At 48.0% G+C, this 20,905-nt stretch overlaps 2 protein-coding genes across 2 annotated transcripts; one reads left to right on the top strand and one right to left on the bottom strand.

Annotated features, from left to right (window-relative positions):
• The first annotated feature begins 13,365 nt into the window (after positions 1 to 13,365).
• On the top strand, positions 13,366 to 15,012 carry LOC123186526 (cysteine protease 1-like). Its single transcript, XM_044598279.1, has one exon. It carries the CDS (start codon positions 13,425 to 13,427, stop codon positions 14,829 to 14,831), a length of 1,407 nt encoding a protein of 468 aa, XP_044454214.1. The 5' UTR covers positions 13,366 to 13,424; the 3' UTR covers positions 14,832 to 15,012.
• Positions 15,013 to 16,097: 1,085 nt separating this feature from the next.
• LOC123190966 (geraniol 8-hydroxylase) lies at positions 16,098 to 18,712 on the bottom strand. The gene is made up of 2 exons (XM_044603703.1): positions 17,743 to 18,712; positions 16,098 to 16,816 (listed from the first exon to the last, which is right to left on the bottom strand). Exons 1-2 carry the CDS (start codon positions 18,637 to 18,639, stop codon positions 16,211 to 16,213), a joined length of 1,503 nt encoding a protein of 500 aa, XP_044459638.1. The 5' UTR covers positions 18,640 to 18,712; the 3' UTR covers positions 16,098 to 16,210.
• Between the last annotated feature and the right edge of the window lie 2,193 nt (positions 18,713 to 20,905).

Here is a 20,905-nt window from a genome sequence, read left to right as displayed (position 1 = left end):
ATTCGAATAGATTAAACTTCCCTGCAGGGGTGCACCACATAGCCCAACACGCTCGATCCCATTTGGCCGGACACACTTCCCTGGGTCATGCCCGGCCTCGGAAGATCAACACGTCGCAGCCCCACCTAGGCACAACAGAGAGGCCAGCACGCCGGTCTAAACCTAAGCGCGCAGGGGTCTGGGCCCATCGCCCTGAGCACACCTGCACGTTGCGTACGCGGCCGGTGAGCAGACCTAGCAACCTCCATTACAAAGGAAGTTGCGTTAACGCAGTCCAACCCGGCGCGCGCCGCTCCGTCGCTGACGTCTGAAGTGCTTCGGCTGATACCACGACGTCGGGATACCCATAACTACTCCCACGTAGATGGTTAGTGCATATAGGCTCGTAGCCAGACTCAGATCAAATACCAAGATCTCGTTAAGCGTGTTAAGTATCCGCGAATGCCGAACAGGGCCAGGCCCACCTCTCTCCTAGGCGGTCTCAACCTGCCCTGTCGCTCCGCCACAAAGTAACAGTCGAGGGCCGTCGGGAACCCAGGCCCACCTCTACCGGGATGGAGCCACCTGTCCTTTCAGCCCCCTCGTCAGAATCACTTGCGGGTACTCAATGAGCTGACCCGACTTTAGTCACCATCTGTATAGTATGTATGTATGTATAGTATATACCCGTGATCACCTCCCAAGTGATCACGGCCCGATAGTATAGCAAGGCAGACTGACAAGAATGTAGGGCCAATGATGAAACACTAGCATCCTATACTAAGCATTTAGGATTGCGGGTAAGGTATCAATGACTGTAGCAGCAATGACAGGCTATGCGTCAGAATAGGATTAACGGAAAGCAGTAACATGCTACACTACTCTAATGCAAGCAGTATAGAGAAGAGTAGGCGATATCTAGTGATCAAAGGGGGGGCTTGCCTGGTTGCTCAGCCAAGGAGGGGTTGTCGGTGACGTAGTTGTACTCGGTGGCATCAGCGTCGGTCTCGTAGTCTACCGGAGAGAAGAGGGGGAAGAAATAATGAATACAGAGCAAACAAAGCATCACAAAATATAACAAGGCAATACGCGGTGTTCGGTGTGCCCTAACGCGGTAGTAGGTGATACCGGTGAAGGGGGGAAAACATCCGGGAAAGTATTCCCGGTGTTTCGTGTTTTCGGGCAGAGGAGCCGGAGGGGGAAAGTTGCGGGTTCGATAGGTTAGGGGGGTGTGGTGGACGAACGGACTGCGTATCCGGAATCGTCTCGTCGTTCTGAGCAACTTTCATGTTGAAAACATTTTAATCCGAGTTACGGATTAAAAGATATGATTTTCTAAAGATTTCATTAATTTCTGGAATTTAATTATTTATTTAATTAATTCGAAAAAATGTATTTATGACGTCAGCACGATGTCATGCTGACGTCAGCAGTCAACAGGGGTTGACTGGGTCAACCCTGACATGTGGGTCCAGTGGGACCCACCTGTCATTCTCTATTTAAATTAATTAGGGTTTAGGTTAATCTAATTACAGTTTAATTAAACTAATTAGTTAATTAGGTTAATCTTAATTATGATTAATTAACTTAATTAATTCCTTAATTAATTAATTAATTTAATTATTATTTATTTATTTAATATCTTTTTTTTAATTCTTTTTTTTTTAAATCGTTCTGGGGCTGGGGCCCCGCTGTCAATGGCCGAAAGGGGCCAAACGGGCGCTGGCAAACGGGTGCGGGCACCAGCCCGCTCGGTGGCTGGGGCGTGCGGGCGCCCGAGCGAAGGCCGGGCCTGGGCGGCAGTGGGCACGGCAGCCCGAGGAGGGGCCGATGGCAGGGAGGCAGAGGAGGGTCGCGGCATCGCCGATGAGCAGCAGCAGAGCAGACCGCGGAGCAAGGGGGGCACAACCCCAGGCGGAGGCGGGCGCGGGATGCGAGCGGTGACCACGGCGGCAGAGGGGAAGGCGCGCGCGGGCGTGCGGTAGCCGCGACAGGGCGCGACCACGCAGAGGCGGGCGCGGCGATGGGACGGCGTGGGGTGCAGCGTACGGAGGGGGGAGACAAACGGGGGCCGATGGGGAGCTCACCCCCGTTGACGAGAAGATGGCGGCGAGGCTTGATGGAGCTCGTCGGGGAGGAGGACGGGGACGATGCGCGTCGATGGATGACGGGGAGCGGTCCGGCGATGATGTGGTCGACGTAGTTCCGGCGGCGGCGGGTCGATCCCGCGAGGGAGAGGTGCGGGAGGTTTGGCGGCAGCGGGCATCCGGGCGACGACTTCGGGCGACGGAGTCGGGGTCGAGGCGGCGATGGCGGGGCGGCGCCGGGGGCGTCAGGGGCGCGGCCCAGATCCGGTCGGGGAGGTGGAGGAGACGAGGAAGAAGCGGTCCGGTGGGGCGGCCGAGGACGGGGAGGTCGAGGTGGAGGGCAGCGGTGGCGGCTCCGGTGACGTGGTCCAGGGCGGTGGCATCGGGGTCGATCCCCCGATCCAATCGGTGAGGAGAGGGCGATGGGGGGGGCGAGTGGGTGCGTGGGGGGGGAGAGTGGGGATCGGGTGGGGGTTAGGGTTCGGGGAGGTGGCCATGTAGGCCAGAGGGGAGGGCCGGCTGGGCCTGGTGGGCCGGCCGGTGCGGAGGCCAGCTGGGCCGCTCGGCCCAGCGTGGGGGGGGTTGCTTTCCCCCCTTTTTTTCTGTTTTCTTTTCTTCTTCTTTTTTTATTCTATTTCTTTTCAGTTTTCTTTTATTTTTGTTTTATAAAATATAAAAGTTGTATCTTAAATAGTAACACTAATTATACCTCTGCCACAAAAAGGTTTAACCCCCAAATAATATAGTTTAGTATTTTATAAAATACCAACACATTTATTTATTTGTTTTACCGACAGTTTTAATTAATTGAATGCATTTAGACATTTTAAAAAAATGTGGTTCCTCCACCAACATTACTTATGAATTATTTGTTACATTTAGAACATTTTAGTTTTGACTTTTGAAAACTTTAACTGTTTGACTTGATTTTAAATTTGAATTCAAACCGTTTTTGAACCATCTGTAGAGTAATAACAGTAACCGAGGGGACGTGGCATCATTAGCGTGGAATTACTGTAGCATGATTACCCGGGCGTCACAATTCTCCTCCACTACAAGAAATCTCGTCCCGAGATTTAAGCGGTGGAGTAAGGGGCGAAGGTGTTGGTAGCGAAAAACCTAACGAGTCTTCTCGGTCTTGGCTGCCCTTACTAAGAGGTTGATCCCTTTCGTTGATGTCTTCATTCCTTTATTCCGATGCATCATGATAAACTGGTCATCATTTCTTCGGGAACTCCATCGTACTTACGAAAGATAAGGGGCAGCTCACTACGACATAAAGCTTTTAAGGGAAACAATCTGGGGCTAACCCATGAATTAGTATAAGATTATCTCTCGAGTTGAACATATGAAATACCTCGAGAGTAAGGTACGAAGGTACCATAATAGGCTCCAAGCGGGTGAGAAAGGGGTTCAGAGTAGCGAGAGTAAGTATCGCGTCTGATACCATAATAGATCACTATGACGGTGGCCCGTGAATTACATACGAGTCCACGCGGGAGGAATAACTTGGGAAACATGGGGTGTGCAGGAGAGTCAGGTTTCGATCCTGTGGAACTGTGGGTTATGGGCCCACCATGTGGGTTTTTTTTTGTTATTTTTTTTTGGGAGCAGTGACTTCTTGCACGGTCATGATAGTAAGGCATGTCAGGGAGTACCATGTTAGTTATGTCGGCAACAATGTTGGTACCAAGGGCGAGGGACGAAGAGAACCATTTTCCTGCTCGTTGAAACGAGGCGGACCAATAGGCAAAGTTCTCGTCCATCGGTGGTTACCGGAATGTCATCAACAATAGTAATAGGGTCTTACTTACAGAGTGGTACAACGAGGTGCTTACCTAAGCAGGGGATTATCACTGCTTAGATTGAGGTGAAGAAGGGTCAAACAGACCCATGGAAAGGAAAATGTGATCATTAGGTTAAACAGAACAATGGAAAGGAAAAATGTGTTTAAACACATATTTCGGGGGTATATCCTTCCCAAGGATAAGCAGAGCATGATATCCATGATAGGATATAATGTAGAAAACCCTTTAGGTAAGGGGAGAGAAATTTCATGACATTACCCATACAGCGGTGTTTGGATAATTTAGCAGGAAACATTTAGCATTGGCTTCAAATGTCCTTGTTGAAAATCGAAGTACCACAAACATGCTTCGAGATAGCATTACATGGTATTCAAGCAAGTTAAGGCTTTGGAAACAAAAAGGGTCCATCAGGAAGAACTTATAGAATAAGTCTTACAATTTCCTCATGGGTGAATGGATAACCTTGCTGAAAAGGAATCTATAATGATAGGTCCTCCAGCCGGGGGGGGGGGGGAGGGGTGCTAGGCATGACATCATGTTATCGGGTCATCAAAGGATCAACATCATAACTCTTGGAAAGTTGTCCCAACCATCATATCCGACCAAGATTCAGATCCGATTGGTGTCATGATACCTCAGACTCAGGATGTCCGAGAAGAAAAGCTGCGGCACATATCAACGAAATGACATTGTAAGATTCTCGGGAAATGAACTATGAAGTGATTTCCGTTATCAAGAGTTCATCATTAACCCAAGGAGAGGACAAGGAGGTGTCTGGTGAACTCAACGGCAATTCACCGAGATTCCCAAAAGATGGATGTCCACAATTAAGTGAACAAGGAGATAACATTTGTCAGATCAAAAGATATAAGGAAGTATGCTCGAGGAAAACATACACAATTAAACATTGGTTGAAAGGTACGCCCGAAATATGGGTTGGGTTGCACGACCAATGTCAGAATGGTGATGCAATAATCAATAGCCTAAGAATGAACTTTCGACCATTAACTTCAAAGAGATAGGGTTGCTAGAAGGAAAGAATCCAAACAACATCGTTCACTTGTTGGAATTAACACGGGGACCAAGAAAGAATGGTGATGGTGAGAAGTATTTCTATGTCAAGAATTCTCAAGAGGTGGAACAAATCTCAGAACATTCTTGACATAAGGATGGTAATACTCCAAGGTAAAGAAGAACAATTGCTGGATAGCAAGGAACTCAAGGTATAACACCAAACATGAACAAGCTTGTGTTGGTGGGAAGGCAATAAAGTGGTCGATGATAATACAATTCATCGAGGGAAAGGATGGTATGTCTCATCATTAATTCACTTGATATCCTGGAAGAGCATCAGAATGTAGATGGTGATCATGACACATTTGTCGAGAGATTCCACGAAGATGTAATCGATCCGCGATCACATCAGTCAAAAGAATGATGAAGCAAGAGGTTATTGGAACCATAGGTACAACACAAACCTGAAATCAAGATTGTTGTTCAAGGCGAACTGATATGACGAGGAAGATCGACGTAACCTTAGCTCATTGTCAAAAGTTGTGCTCCGGGATTAAGGACCAGGTAGCACAGTTAAAATTTAGCATGGTAATGATATAACCGATCAGGCTAGGAATGACATGATCGGGTACAAACTCGTACATAAAGAATATTAGTAAGAGTTGTTAATCCGTAATGCGGACTCGGTTTAGTTATCGGTGTCTTTGAGTGTTTAATAACTCAGAGCCCAATGAAAATTTGTAATCAATGAGTATGTAGTACTTGATGAAGAACTCATAGGAAGTTATGCAGTTCCATGATAATCTCGAGATACCAGGGGGGTAATACTCGACACAAGATCAAAGCAAAGGTTGGACTGGTGTATTGTTCCATAGAAGACAATTGTTTTAACTTGTCCGAGAAATGAGATCTAAGAAGAACAATCATGGTCGGAACCACGGTTGCAAAAGGCCAGATCCTAGATATAAGATGAACTTATACCAAAGGAATAATTTATTTAAAAGAAGCTTTAATGATAAGATCTACATCGTGTCCATGGGCATGAACACAAGTTCAAGGTCGACTCCCACTTCTCCAATGCATAACCTTTCATTCACTTCTCACGTCCGATGAAGATGCAGTGTTGAAATTTTATCTGGTGAAGTACCAGAAGTGTATGACTCGTGAAAACTTTCGGGTTCACACGGTTTAGAGAAGGCATACGTTCAACCCATAGGGCTTCTTATAGGCATATACCACAAGTTTCAAGGGTAAATATCACAAGCCCGAAAGCAGAGTAAGGTTGGCCAAGCGGAGGATACAACTTAACAAAGGCATTATGTATCAGGGGAAGAACTCATAAAGTGATCAAATGTGAAGGACACTGTCGGATAACAATCCAACAAAGGACTTGATGGTCCACAAAGGATCTGATACGAGTATCGGTACTCAACTAGAGGGAGAAGAATGCAAGGAGATCAGATTATAGAAACAACTGACTAACTCAATTGTCAAATGCAAAGGAATTATGATTTCCAAATCAAGGGATCAGAAGCAATGCTCTGATTAGGGATGGATAAGTTGAATAGCCTTAGGGTATAATCAACGACAATTGGATTGGTCGAGAACCAATTCCAGTTAAAAGAATGGAAGCTCAGCCGGAAAAGTAATTTATAAGGATCAATGATGATTGCGTGTATTCGCAAACATATTGAGTCAACAGACTCAAAATGATAATGACAAGGAATGTCATTAAGACTACGAGACTTATGGGATTAACCATAATGCAAGCAAGCAAGAATTTCAAGAGCCAAAGGCTCCAGAGGATTTTCGGAAGATCGAATATTAATTTTGAAGACTTTTGTAAAACACAAGAACAACTGGGGATGAGCGGATACTCGGCAAGTGCGGCGATTTATTTGAAGGGGTATTCATGTGGCAAAGAACTGCTAGGCAGTAGGCACGAAGTATTCTCGGAACAATAGAGAAAACTTCGGGTATCTTGTAATAACAAGAACAATGGGGAATGATCGTAATAATGGCAAGTGTAAGAAGTTATCCGTAAGGATTTATCGGTGGTCGGGAATAGCAAAAGTGATGGGCACAAAGTCTCGAGAGAATATCAAAGAGTATCTCCGAAATCTTCTGGTGCAGTCGGTGACCATCTGGACTGAAGGGGCTCTCCGGGAGAAAGTATTTTCGAGGACCTAAAGTTAGATTTTTTTTGTAAACTTCATTTAACCCGAATAGAGGAGAGATCAGAGTCCCAGAGTAAAGGTCGAGGAGTAAAAGATCCTACTACCACCCAATGGCGACGTGTGCCCGTAAGGCACACAGCCAAGTTAGTAAAAGTTTTGTAAAGTCTAGACTCGACTTCGGCCAAGGAGTTGGAAGGGGGATTCCTACAGGCAGTCGGCTCTGATACCAACTTGTGACGCCCCCGATTCAATCGTACACTAATCATGCACGCAAATGTGTACGATCAAGATCTGGGACTCACGGGAAGATATCACAACACAACTCTACAAATAAAATAAGTCATACAAGCATCATAATACAAGCCAGGGGCCTCGAGGGCTCGAATACAAGTGCTCGATCATAGACGAGTCAGCGGAAGCAACAATATCTGAGTACAGACATAAGTTAAACAAGTTTGCCTTAAGAAGGCTAGCACAAACTGGGATACAGATCGAAAGAGGCGCAGGCCTCCTGCCTGGGATCCTCCTAACTACTCCAGGTCGTCGTCAGCGGGCAGCACGTAGTAGTAGGCACCTCCGGTGTAGTAGGGGTCGTCGTCGACGGTGGCGTCTGGCTCCTGGACTCCAGCATCTGGTTGCGACAACCAGATAGAAAGGAAAGGGGGAAAAGGGGGGAGAAAGCAACCGTGAGTACTCATCCAAAGTACTCGCAAGCAAGGAACTACACTACATATGCATGGGTATATGTGTAAGGAGGCCATATCAGTGGACTGAACTGCAGAATGCCAGAATAAGAGGGGGATAGCTAGTCCTATCGAAGACTACGCTTCTGGCAGCCTCCGTCTTGCAGCATGTAGGAGAGAGTAGATTGAAGTCCTCCAAGTAGCATCTCCAAGTAGCATCCAAGCATCTTCAAGTAGCATCGCATAGCATAATCCTACCCGGCGATCCTCTCCTCGTCGCCCTGCGGAAAAGCGATCACCGGGTTGTCTGTGGAACTTGGAAGGGTGTGTTTTATTAAGTATCCGGTTCTAGTTGTCATAAGGTCAAGGTACAACTCCAAGTCGTCCTGTTACCGAAGATCACGGCTATTCGAATAGATTAAACTTCCCTGCAGGGGTGCACCACATAGCCCAACACGCTCGATCCCATTTGGCCGGACACACTTCCTGGGTCATGCCCGGCCTCGGAAGATCAACACGTCGCAGCCCCACCTAGGCACAACAGAGAGGCCAGCACGCCGGTCTAAACCTAAGCGCGCAGGGGTCTGGGCCCATCGCCCTGAGCACACCTGCACGTTGCGTACGCGGCCGGTGAGCAGACCTAGCACCTCCATTACAAAGGAGTTGCGTTACGCAGTCCAACCCGGCGCGCGCCGCTCCGTCGCTGACGTCTGAAGTGCTTCGGCTGATACCACGACGTCGGGATACCCATAACTACTCCCACGTAGATGGTTAGTGCGTATAGGCTCGTAGCCAGACTCAGATCAAATACCAAGATCTCGTTAAGCGTGTTAAGTATCCGCGAACGCCGAACAGGGCCAGGCCCACCTGTCTCCTAGGTGGTCTCAACCTGCCCTGTCGCTCCGCCACAAAGTAACAGTCGAGGGCCGTCGGGAACCCAGGCCCACCTCTACCGGGATGGAGCCACCTGTCCTTTCAGCCCCCTCGTCAGAATCACTTGCGGGTACTCAATGAGCTGACCCGACTTTAGTCACCATCTGTATAGTATGTATGTATGTATAGTATATACCCGTGATCACCTCCCAAGTGATCACGGCCCGATAGTATAGCAAGGCAGACTGACAAGAATGTAGGGCCAATGATGATAAACTAGCATCCTATACTAAGCATTTAGGATTGCGGGTAAGGTATCAATGACTGTAGCAGCAATGACAGGCTATGCATCAGAATAGGATTAACGGAAAGCAGTAACATGCTACACTACTCTAATGCAAGCAGTATAGAGAAGAGTAGGCGATATCTGGTGATCAAAGGGGGGGGCTTGCCTGGTTGCTCTGGCAAGAGAGGGGTTGTCGGTGACCGTAGTTGTACTCGGTGGCATCAGCGTCGGTCTCGTAGTCTACCGGAGAGAAGAGGGGGAAGAAATAATGAATACAGAGCAAACAAAGCATCACAAAATATAACAAGGCAATACGCGGTGTTCGGTGTGCCCTAACGCGGTAGTAGGTGATACCGGTGAAGGGGGGAAAACATCCGGGAAAGTATTCCCGGTGTTTCGTGTTTTCGGGCAGAGGAGCCGGAGGGGGAAAGTTGCGGGTTCGATAGGTTAGGGGGGTGTGGTGGACGAACGGACTGCGTATCCGGAATCGTCTCGTCGTTCTGAGCAACTTTCATGTTGAAAACATTTTAATCCGAGTTACGGATTAAAAGATATGATTTTCTAAAGATTTCATTAATTTCTGGAATTTAATTATTTATTTAATTAATTCGAAAAAATGTATTTATGACGTCAGCATGATGTCATGCTGACGTCAGCAGTCAACAGGGGTTGACTGGGTCAACCCTGACATGTGGGTCCAGTGGGACCCACCTGTCATTCTCTATTTAAATTAATTAGGGTTTAGGTTAATCTAATTACAGTTTAATTAAACTAATTAGTTAATTAGGTTAATCTTAATTATGATTAATTAACTTAATTAATTCCTTAATTAATTAATTAATTTAATTATTATTTATTTATTTAATATCTTTTTTAATTCTTTTTTTTTAAATCGTTCTGGGGCTGGGGCCCCGCTGTCAATGGCCGAAAGGGGCCAAACGGGCGCTGGCAAACGGGTGCGGGCACCAGCCCGCTCGGTGGCTGGGGCGTGCGGGCGCCCGAGCGAAGGCCGGGCCTGGGCGGCAGTGGGCACGGCAGCCCGAGGAGGGGCCGACGGCAGGGAGGCGGAGGAGGGCCGCGGCATCGCCGATGAGCAGCAGCAGAGCAGACCGCGGAGCAAGGGGGGCACAACCCCAGGCGGAGGCGGGCGCGGGATGCGAGCGGTGACCACGGCGGCAGAGGGGAAGGCGCGCGCGGGCGTGCGGTAGCCGCGACAGGGCGCGACCACGCAGAGGCGGGCGCGGCGATGGGACGGCGTGGGGTGCAGCGTACGGAGGGGGGAGACAAACGGGGGCCGATGGGGAGCTCACCCCCGTTGACGAGAAGATGGCGGCGAGGCTTGATGGAGCTCGTCGGGGAGGAGGACGGGGACGATGCGCGTCGATGGATGACGGGGAGCGGTCCGGCGATGATGTGGTCGACGTAGTTCCGGCGGCGGCGGGTCGATCCCGTGAGGGAGAGGTGCGGGAGGTTTTGGCGGCAGCGGGCATCCGGGCGACGGCTTCGGGCGACGGAGTCGGGGTCGAGGCGGCGATGGCGGGGCGGCGCCGGGGGCGTCAGGGGCGCGGCCCAGATCCGGTCGGGGAGGTGGAGGAGACGAGGAAGAAGCGGTCCGGTGGGGCGGCCGAGGACGGGGAGGTCGAGGTGGAGGGCAGCGGTGGCGGCTCCGGTGACGTGGTCCAGGGCGGTGGCATCGGGGTCGATCCCCCGATCCAATCGGTGAGGAGAGGGCGATGGGGGGCGAGTGGGTGCGTGGGGGGGAGAGTGGGGATCGGGTAGGGGTTAGGGTTCGGGGAGGTGGCCATGTAGGCCAGAGGGGAGGGCCGGCTGGGCCTGGTGGGCCGGCCGGTGCGGAGGCCAGCTGGGCCGCTCGGCCCAGCGTGGGGGGGGGTTGCTTTCCCCCCTTTTTTTTCTGTTTTCTTTTCTTCTTCTTTTTTTATTCTATTTCTTTTCAGTTTTCTTTTATTTTTGTTTTATAAAATATAAAAGTTGTATCTTAAATAGTAACACTAATTATACCTCTGCCACAAAAAAGTTTAACCCCCAAATAATATAGTTTAGTATTTTATAAAATACCAACACATTTATTTATTTGTTTTACCGACAGTTTTAATTAATTGAATGCATTTAGACATTTTAAAAAAATGTGGTTCCTCCACCAACATTACTTATGAATTATTTGTTACATTTAGAACATTTTAGTTTTGACTTTTGAAAACTTTAACTGTTTGACTTGATTTTAAATTTGAATTCAAACCGTTTTTGAACCATCGCAAGAGTAATAACAGTAACCGAGGGGACGTGGCATCATTAGCGTGGAATTACTGTAGCATGATTACCCGGGCGTCACACAACATGAGGAAGCTATCTTAACAAAATACTACCTACCATCGAGGAAGGCTGAAGAGAAGGCCGCCACCCAGCGCAACGGCGGCTGATATTCAATGGTCGCACCATAGCCCAGTTTTTTTTGCTATTTTGAGATGATACTGGTGCCCTCTTGGCGGTAGAGAACTTCTTCATCAGACCGGCGATTGAAGCTCAAACTTTGGAGGCCTTGGCGCTGTGGCGATGCTGTATGTTTCTTCATAGATTGGAAAACTGTTAGCTAATTGTTCAGCATGACTGTCTGCAACTGGTGGGTCGTATGAACAAATGTACTTCTATTGTGGCTCCAACCATCGATGGTTGTATTGAGATATGTAAAGAGTTAGGAGACCTCCTCCTCCTTAGCATGGTTGTATTCATATATGTAAAGAGTTAGGAGACCTCCTCCTCAGCGCCTCAAGCATTAGGTGGTTAGCTGGCGCCCACACCGAACGCTTGCCGGCGGTGGCCCATTGGCATGCTTGCTCGCTACTCGGTCCTCTCATTCTTCCTTCTCAACTTTGTTTTTTTATCACCTTGTACTACGGCTACCGCTGAACTGTCTTAGGAAAATTACTTTTCATCTCTTAAGTAGAATAATTTGACATATTTTTAAATTTTTTATGGAATTGTAAACAAGTTCCATTAAAAAACATAAATTTCTAGAAAAAAATCATGAATTTGGAGAAAGTTTGTGAATGTGAAGCATGTTTGTGAATTTGAAAATTGTTCATGAACTTTAAAAATGTTCAAAATTTTTAAAAAAGATCACGAATTTAAGAAGGTTCACAAAGTCGAAAAAAATCACTAATTTCAAAGATATTCTCGAATTTGAAAAAAGTTCACATGTTTGAAAAAAAATCACAAATTTGAATAAAAATCCTGAATTTGGAAATTTTCACATATCTAAAAAAATTGATAATCTTGCAAAACAAATCACAGATTTAAAACTTTTGCAAAATTGAAAAATGTGTGTGAATTTGGGAAAAGTCCACGGATTTTAACAAAAGTTCATGAATTTTTAAAAAAATCATACAATTGGATTTTTTTATGAATTTGAAGAAAATCTCACAAATTAAAAAAAATTCATGAATTTAGAAAAAACTTCATAGATTTGAAAATTTTCAACAAGTTTGATAAAGTTCGCGGATTTGAAGAAGTTCATTAATTGTGGAAAAGATCACGAGTTTAGAAATGTTTAAAAAATAATGAAAAGGAAAAAGTAAAAAAAAAGAACAAAAAAACCAGTGAAAAAGTCCAGATAAACGAATGTAGAAAGGAAAACAAACTGGTGTATAAAAGCATTGCCCTGATCGGCTGAACCAGTTACAGTAAGGCTATGTATGCTAGGGGTGTGCGTCAGTTTCATTTTGCCTATAAGTGGCGCAGAGGACGCCGAATAATAAGTGGGTAAAGTTTGTGCATTGCATTGCTCATGAACTGGCTAGATGAGCAAGGATTAATCTTCAGCTGTACAAAATAAAACAACCGTAGAAGGCTTTCCAATAAAAGTCTGGCTAGGTCTCAGTTGATTAAGACTTAATCAAATCTCAATCAAGTGATATAACAAATAAGAAAGAAAAAAAGTTAAAAAAAAGGAAATTTTGCATGAATCTACATACAAGATCTCACCGATATTGCGTCGACTTTAGACTTAACTATGTCTTAAGTCTAAGTCGGCTGAGATCAGCAACACTGTTCCAAAAAAAATGATTACATGTAAACCAATTATTACGGGCCACTTGTTGTAAAAAATAGATAAATTTACGTTGTAACCCGATTACAGGAACCAAAGACATTCTCCGGCTGCTAGTTCGCGATACTACGCGGTACATGGTGATACTCCGACCGCAGTTGGTCTCGTACGGCATACTAGTTGGGACTTCCGACCAGTGCACGCCACGGCCGTCCGATCTGAATCAAAAACAGCTATCGTACTACGTCAAAGTTGTAATCGGGTTACACCGTTGGATCTGAGGTCGAATCGACTTGCGCGCCAAACTACCTCCCTGCCGTGTCGGCCTCGCACACGTCAATCAGAACACGATCACGACTCCAGACCGTACGGCCAGACCAGTATATAATCACCAGCCGACACTCCAAAACCATAAGTCGATCGATCGAAACCTAAGACGAGCGCCGCGGCAGCCATGGCAGGTCGCGGAGCGGCCGCGGCAGCGGGCGCCTTGGTGCTCCTCGTCATCTTAGCCGCCTCCTCGCCTGCAGCCGCCGCCCACGTCGACGAAGCAGCTGAGCATGGTGCGCGGGGGCTGACGCGGCGGACGGAGGCTGATGTGCGGGCGATGTTCGACGCGTGGCTGGCGCGGCACGGCCGCTCGTACAACGCGCTCGCCGAGTACGTCCGTCGGCTCCGCGCGTTCCGGGACAACCTCGACTTCGTCGAAGCGCACAACGCTCGTGCTGCGCAGCGCGGCGGGTTCCGCCTCGGGATGAACCGCTTCGCCGACCTCACCAACGCCGAGTTCCGCGCCGCCTACCTCGGCGCCGGCGCCGCTGGCAGGGCCCGCAACGCCGTCGGCGATCGCTACAGGTACCATGCCGAGGACGTGCTGCCGGAGTCCGTGGACTGGAGGGAGAAGGGCGCGGTCGCGCCCGTCAAGAACCAGGGCCATTGCGGCAGCTGCTGGGCGTTCTCCACGGTCGCCGCGGTGGAAGGCGTCAACAAGATGGTCACCGGGAAGCTCGTGAAGCTGTCGGAACAGGAGCTCGTGGACTGCTCGCGCAACGGGCAGAACAGCGGGTGCAACGGCGGCATCATGGACGACGCCTTCGACTTCATCGTCCGGAACGGCGGCATCGACACCGAGGAGGACTACCCCTACACCGCCAAGGAGGGCAAGTGCGACCTCGCCAAGAAGGCCCGCAAGGTCGTCTCCATCGACGGCTTCGAGGACGTGCCCGCCGACGACGAGGCGTCGCTGATGAAGGCCGTGGCGCACCAGCCGGTGAGCGTCGCCATCGAGGCGGGCGGGCGTGAGTTCCAGCTCTACGAGTCCGGGGTCTTCACGGGCCGGTGCGGCACGGAGCTAGACCACGCCGTTCTGGCCGTGGGCTACGGCACGGAGGCGGACGGCGGCAAGGGCTTCTGGCTCGTGCGCAACTCGTGGGGTCCGGGCTGGGGCGAGGGCGGCTACATCCGGATGGAGCGCAACGTGACGGCAAGCTCCGGCAAGTGCGGCATCGCCATGTTCGCGTCCTACCCCGTCAAGAACGGGCCCAACCCGAAGCCGGCACCACCGGCGCCGGAGGAGAAGTGCGACCGCTACAGCTCGTGCCCGGCGGGGAGCACGTGCTGCTGCACGTACGGCGTGAGGAACGTGTGCCTTGCGTGGGGATGCTGCCCGGCCGAGGGCGCCACCTGTTGCAGGGACCGGGGCACCTGCTGCCCGTCGGACTACCCCGTCTGCAACGCTGGGAGCCGCACCTGCGCCAAGAGCAAAGGAAGTCCGTACACCGTGGATGCGCTGCCGCGCACGCCGGCAAAGCGACAGAGGACGGCGGTCTCAGATCTTGTTGATTCGATCTTTTCGATCTAGGCAGTTTAGGTTACAGCTTTTTGTTTTCATAACGTAGCAATCATTTTTTTTCCGAGAGTCCTTGTAAATACTTGTAGTATCTTATTAGGAGGAATCATTCTTTTTCCAATGGTAATTGTAAATACAGTATAGTTTTAGGACAAGTCATTGTAAAAAAAAAATAGAGAAGTCATTGTTCTTATATACATTACCTACTTTTTTTTTCTTTAGTAAGGAATGGTATATGATCATGGTCATAGTTCCTAATATGATCCACGGTAAGAGATACAGTAGAATTGAGGGAGGTGAAACTACAAACCAGGAACTACCTTCATGAACTTTGCTAGCTAGCTGGGCCAATTCATGAGCAAAGAGTTCGCCTCGTTAAACTCATGTTCAAAAACCACTTTGGCAAAATCTGAAGTCATGAAATAACAATCGTTAAGCACTGCTGCTGCACCTCCTCAATCTATTTTAACCAATTGAATCAGGTCCATCGTTCAGAGCAATAGCTTCTACTGAAACGACATCCCTGATAATTTGGAGTTTCTAGTCGCAATAGTACGGCTGGCCAACTAATCCGCCAGCCCCGGGAGCCCGTTGATCCCATCTTTTGTCCATATGGTCATTACCCAAAAGTTGGTTTGCCAATGATTTTAGTTTGCTACCGTGGGAATTTAAGTATGTGTTATTGATATTCTTGGTGACAAATAACGAATAATAAAGGTACGCAGGGATTGAAATGTTGAAATATTTGGATTATGCTAGATTATGAACTCTGGGATGTGCAAGAGATTTGAATGCGAAATATTCAGACAACAAAAGATTTCTCATGGTGACAAATTATGAAGTGTGAAATTTTAGAATCTTTGAGCGACATAAACATCCCAAATGTGAAAATATACAAATTGTGTTGCCTTCCTCCGTAGCTGTTATTATTTTCCAAAAAGGTGCTTAAGGTGTAAAAGTAACATTGCCAAATTAAGTTAACCATTTTTAGTATCTAATACAAACCGTCCACCATCCACCGTGTGTGACAGATATGTTGTATTTGTTCTATGTGGATTTTGTGCAACCGAGGTTTTGCACAAACCTGAAGTTAAGTTGGGTGGCTAGAATGACATGTATGCATATATTTGTATTTTTGTCGTACGTGAATTTTCTGCAACCGCGGTTTTGCACAAACCTCAAAACTAACTTGGGTGGCTAGAATTGCATGTATGAATATCTTTGTAGGAACAACATTTTAATAACACAACATTGCTCAGCTTGTGAATCGCTAGAAAGTTGAGTTTTCTAGAAGATTCATTATTATTATTATCACATAAATAATTGTATACATTCCATGAGTGACACATTTAACTACAGCTAAAGCACTCATACAATTTTTTTCCATCAATTCAAACTGGTGTTGCTACAATACAAAGGGGAACGACCTTAGTAAGTGTGAGGCCAAACTTATCTTCCATGTCAATCCCATCCCTTTCCATCTCAGCAGGGAGACTCCACTTAAACTGATGTAACAACGAAGCGAGGATCAAATGCACCATCCTAGTTGCCAATGTCATCCCAGGGCAGATCCGACGTCCGGCACCAAAAGGAAGGAGCTCAAAATCCGCACCTCTAAAGTCAACTGTGGAATCCAAGAACCTTTCCGGCATAAATTTCTCAGGTTCATCCCATACATCTTTATCTCGACCTATCGCCCATACGTTTATGAAAATGCATGAACCTTTCGGTATTGTGTAGCCTGCTATTTTCAGTGCCGCTTCAGGTTGGCGTGGCAACAAGAGTGGAGCAGGAGGATGGAGTCGAAAAGTCTCTTTTATGATAGCTTGCATATAGGGCAACCGAACAATGTCAGCCTCTTCAATGTTTCTTGTTGGGCCGATAACTTGTTCAAGCTCATTGCAAGCCTTAGCCAATGATGATGGATTTTGGAGAAGCTCGGCCAATGCCCATTCCACTGTGCTAGAGCTTGTGTCAGTGCCGGCGGCAAACAAATCCTAACATGCAAAGTCACATCAATATAGTCTGGCAAATGTAGCTATCTAGATACTCTAAACAAGCATCACATAACGTACAATGGATAATTTGCTAATCTGCTATACAACAATGGAAAATTGTTTTGTGGTGCACATAGCAATACTGTATGGATGAATTATATAAGCAATACTTCCATTATTTTCAGAGTTAGATTTGATATTCTTCCCATTGCATTATAATAGAAGAAGCCATTGTGCGTGGACTTATTTTCTTGTGCGTTGGATGAAGTGCAGTCCATGTAAGGGCTATGGTGGGAATTTGAAATGCGGCAAAATACAATAAGACTTGGTTGAAAGAAAGAAAAACATATGAATTTGAGTTTTAGATGATCCTATCTCATGTCTCCAAAAAAAAAGAGAGATGATTATATCCTTATAAAGGAAAATTCCGACGCTGCTCCTCGTATCTCATGAATAGATGCCATAATTCCTACACAATTCCTAAGCAGAGACTACTCTATAGGGATTTTAGCGGCAGAGATATGAGCTTTTGAATTTACCAGCGTTCATGTTTTCTGTAGCAAACTTGAAAGTCTATTACTATCTATAGGAATATATTTGTTTGTTTCGATCTAAAAATGCAGATCAAACGTATATTGAGTAGATTGATTTGATTGTAGAAGACTATATTACCCTTTTGACTAAAAGGGATAACTTCTAATCTCTACCTTTAATCTGTATCTAAGCAAAGTTCTTAGATATTTCGATGCTAGCATTTTTTAAAAATGGTAATATCACGGCTTTTAATTTTAAATACGGCATCATTTGTTTGATTTGATCCTCGGCCGGCTCAATCGTCATGGCTGGCCATGTGAATTTCTATCTCTCACTTGCAAACTGAAACATCAACTGCAATTGCAAAACAGAAGGGGAAAAAATGTTGTTACCGTGAAAAGTGGGCGTAGCGTTTGGCGGTCGAGCAGGTCCTTGCCATCCTCACGCGCCGCCACGTCGAGCAGCACGTCCAGGAAGTCGTTCTTCCCGTGCTGGCCGGCGTCACGGGCGCGCAGCCTCTGGTCCACCTCAGCGTCGAACACCACGTGCAGCCGAGCGAGCAGCCTCGCCAGCCGCCGGCGCGTGCCCTGCAGGTCGGCCGGGGCGAGCACCGGGAAGAAGTCCGACACGTTGGGGGTCCCCACGGCCTCCATGATCCCCGTCACCACCTCCTGGAACTCTCCGGAGCGGTTGTCGTCGTCGAGGCTCGTGAGGTCGTGGGAGAAGATGGTGCGGGAGAGCAGGTTCAGGCTGGTCGTGAAGGCCACGCGCCCCACGTTCACCGGCTTGCCGTCGCGCGCCAGCCGCGCGACGTGGTCCATGAGCTCGCCCACCTTCTCGCTCCGGAGGTGGTGGAGCGCGTCGAGGCGGTGCGGCGCGAAGAGCTCCGTGGCCATCATCTTGCGGAGCGCGCGCCACCGCGGCGCAGGGGGCAGCCAGGGCACGGACCCCGCCGCGTGCATGCGGGTGGCGTCGGGCACGGACCGGGTGGCGAACATGGCGTCGTGCCGCTGCAGGATCTCCCGGGCCATGGCGGGGGAGGAGGCGACCACCGTGGTGACCGAGCCGAGGCGGAGGGACATGAGCGGGGCGGCGTGGTTCCTGGCCAGGCGTGCGAGGGAGCGGTGCGGCTTGTCGCCAAGGAGGTGGAGGCTGCCGATGAGCGGCAGCGGGCGCGGGCCCGGCGGGAGGCCGGAGCGCGCGTGGGTGAGGAGGTTGAGGAGGTAGAGGGAAAGGAAAGAGACGACGAGCCATGCTAGCCACGGCACAAGCACCGCCACCGCCACCATTATTGCTTCCTTTCCCTTGTGCAACTCGGCCGGGGGCACTGGACACGAGTCTCTGATAAAACTGCTAGCTACTCGGTCACACAACGCTATTTATACTACTCCATCAGGATCTTGGTGTGACCCGGGGAGCTGGGAATGAAGACCAAATCTAGTCTGCTAAGTAGATGGGATTTAATAATTAGCGTCGGGCAGCCGACGAATTGGTTGGCGATGCGGAACATCTTCCGGCGAGTCCAGAACGATCAGAGGGTGCTTGAATACGTTTTAGTCTTACGACTAAAAATAGCCTTACTTATATTTGGATTTAAATATTAAAGAGACTAAAATCAAGTTAATGAGTATTTATTATCCTTCAATCCATTATGTGTTAAAAGAGAGGAGTTAAATGGTGAGAGAGATGACTAATTCATATTTTAGTAGGATACCCCTGACTAAATTTTTTTAGTCTCAAGGCTAGTTTTAGCCTCTCTTTAGTCAGGTGTGCTTAGAACTTTAGCATATTAAAAAGACTATTTTTAGTCAGACTAAAATAAGTCTCTTGAATCCAAACACCCTCTTAGCACATTTAACCTTGGTGACCACAGACGTCATGCATGACATATGATATGCCAATCATAGTGGCAAGGTCGAATACCTTATCCATGGTAGCCTCTTTTTTGAATGTGTGTTTTTGCTTTTAGAATGAGTGTGCCCTGTTTTTCTTCAAAAGTCCTCATCAGATTACACAAATCCACTGATAGATACGTAGACGAGGACGAACGAACTATACGGTTTGGCTGGAAGCTGGTAAATTCATTGGCGGCTGGCATGTACGGGAGCGGGAGCATGGCAAAGTTCACATTTGGATCTTTGAACAAGTACACGTGCTCCTATCGATGGTATACATCTACATAAACAAGGACGAACGGACTATACGGTTTGGCCGGAAGCTGATAAATTAAATTGGCGGCTGGCAGGTACGGAAGCGGGGAGCGTGGCAAAGTTTACATTTGGATCTTTGAACAAGTACGTGTGCTCCCATCGATGATATACATCTACATAAATAAGGACGAACGGACTATACGGTTTGGCCGGGAGCTGGTAAATTAAATTGGCGGCTGGCAGATACGGGAGCGGGGAGCGTGGCAAAGTCCACATTTGAATCTTTGAACAGGTACGCGTGCTCCTATCGATGGTATACATCTACATAAACAAGGACGAACAAATTATATGGTTTGGCTGGGAGCTGATAAATTCAATTGGCGGCTGGCAGGTACGGGAGCGGGAGCGTGGTAAAGTCCACATTTAGATCTTTGAACAAGTACGCGTGCTTTTATCGATGGTATACATTTAGTCATTTACATAAATAAGGACGAACGAATTATACAGTTTGGCTAGATGCTGATAATTCAATTGGCGGCTGACAGGTGCAAGAGTGAGAGCGTGATAAAGTTCACATTTGGATCTTTCGACAAGTACGCGTGCTTCTATCAATGGTAGACATCTACATAAACAAGGACGAACGAACTATACGGTTTGGCTGGGAGCTGATAAATTCAATTGGCGGCTGGCAGGTACGGAAGCGGGAGCGTGGCAAAGTCCACATTTGAATCTTTGAATAAGTGCACGTGCTTTTATCGATGGTATATATCTACATAAATAAGGACGAACGAATTATACGGTTTGATTGAAAGCTCATAAATTCAATTGGCGGCTGGCAGATACGGAAGCGGGAGAGTGGCAAAATTCATATTTGAATCTTTAAACAAGTACGCGGTACGCGTGCTCCCATCGATGGTTGAGCCTATCCAGCTACCACCATAACGACAGAGATGCTCAGATGCATGCACCATTCTTGGACGTCTGGATATCACGTGACACCTTCTTTGAATCTTTGTATGTACTAGTAGTTGTTTTGCTGAAGGACGTCGCATGCATAACGTAGATTATCACTCTTCCCGTCTTATAATACAATAACAAAGCGTTTCTTATACTAGACCTGCCGACTGTGGGAGTACTTCTGTGGTGCCGACTACCTGCCGTGCCCAAATTAAGTTGGAGCTGCATTGTCTTGTGGAATAAAATATGGGATGAGAGCCTGCATCTGCATCTGCATCTGCATGGTGCAGCCCGGCGCCGTCGCCCAGTTTAACCATTCGGACACGGAGGTTCACACCTCACGCACCGCCTCCAGCTCCAGCTGGTGGTGCAAGCCGCCGCTCTTGCGTTGAATTTGTGGCGCGCGCACGCCCTCCCGCCCGCGCGCACACACACGCACGCAAAATTT

Source organism: Triticum aestivum, chromosome 2A (genome assembly GCF_018294505.1).
Source record: "Triticum aestivum cultivar Chinese Spring chromosome 2A, IWGSC CS RefSeq v2.1, whole genome shotgun sequence".
In the NCBI taxonomy this organism is placed as follows: Eukaryota; Viridiplantae; Streptophyta; class Magnoliopsida; order Poales; family Poaceae; genus Triticum; species Triticum aestivum.
This window is presented reverse-complemented; position numbering and strand designations above follow the sequence as displayed.

Coding starts and splice junctions, on each gene's coding strand:
- LOC123186526 (XM_044598279.1), top strand. CDS start 13,425: ATGGCAGGTCGCGGAGCGGCCGCGGCAGCGGGCGCCTTGGTGCTCCTC.
- LOC123190966 (XM_044603703.1), bottom strand. CDS start 18,639: ATGGTGGCGGTGGCGGTGCTTGTGCCGTGGCTAGCATGGCTCGTCGTC. Junction 16,817..17,742: donor CGCTACGCCCACTTTTCACG/GTAACAACATTT, acceptor TTTGCATGTTAG/GATTTGTTTGCCGCCGGCAC.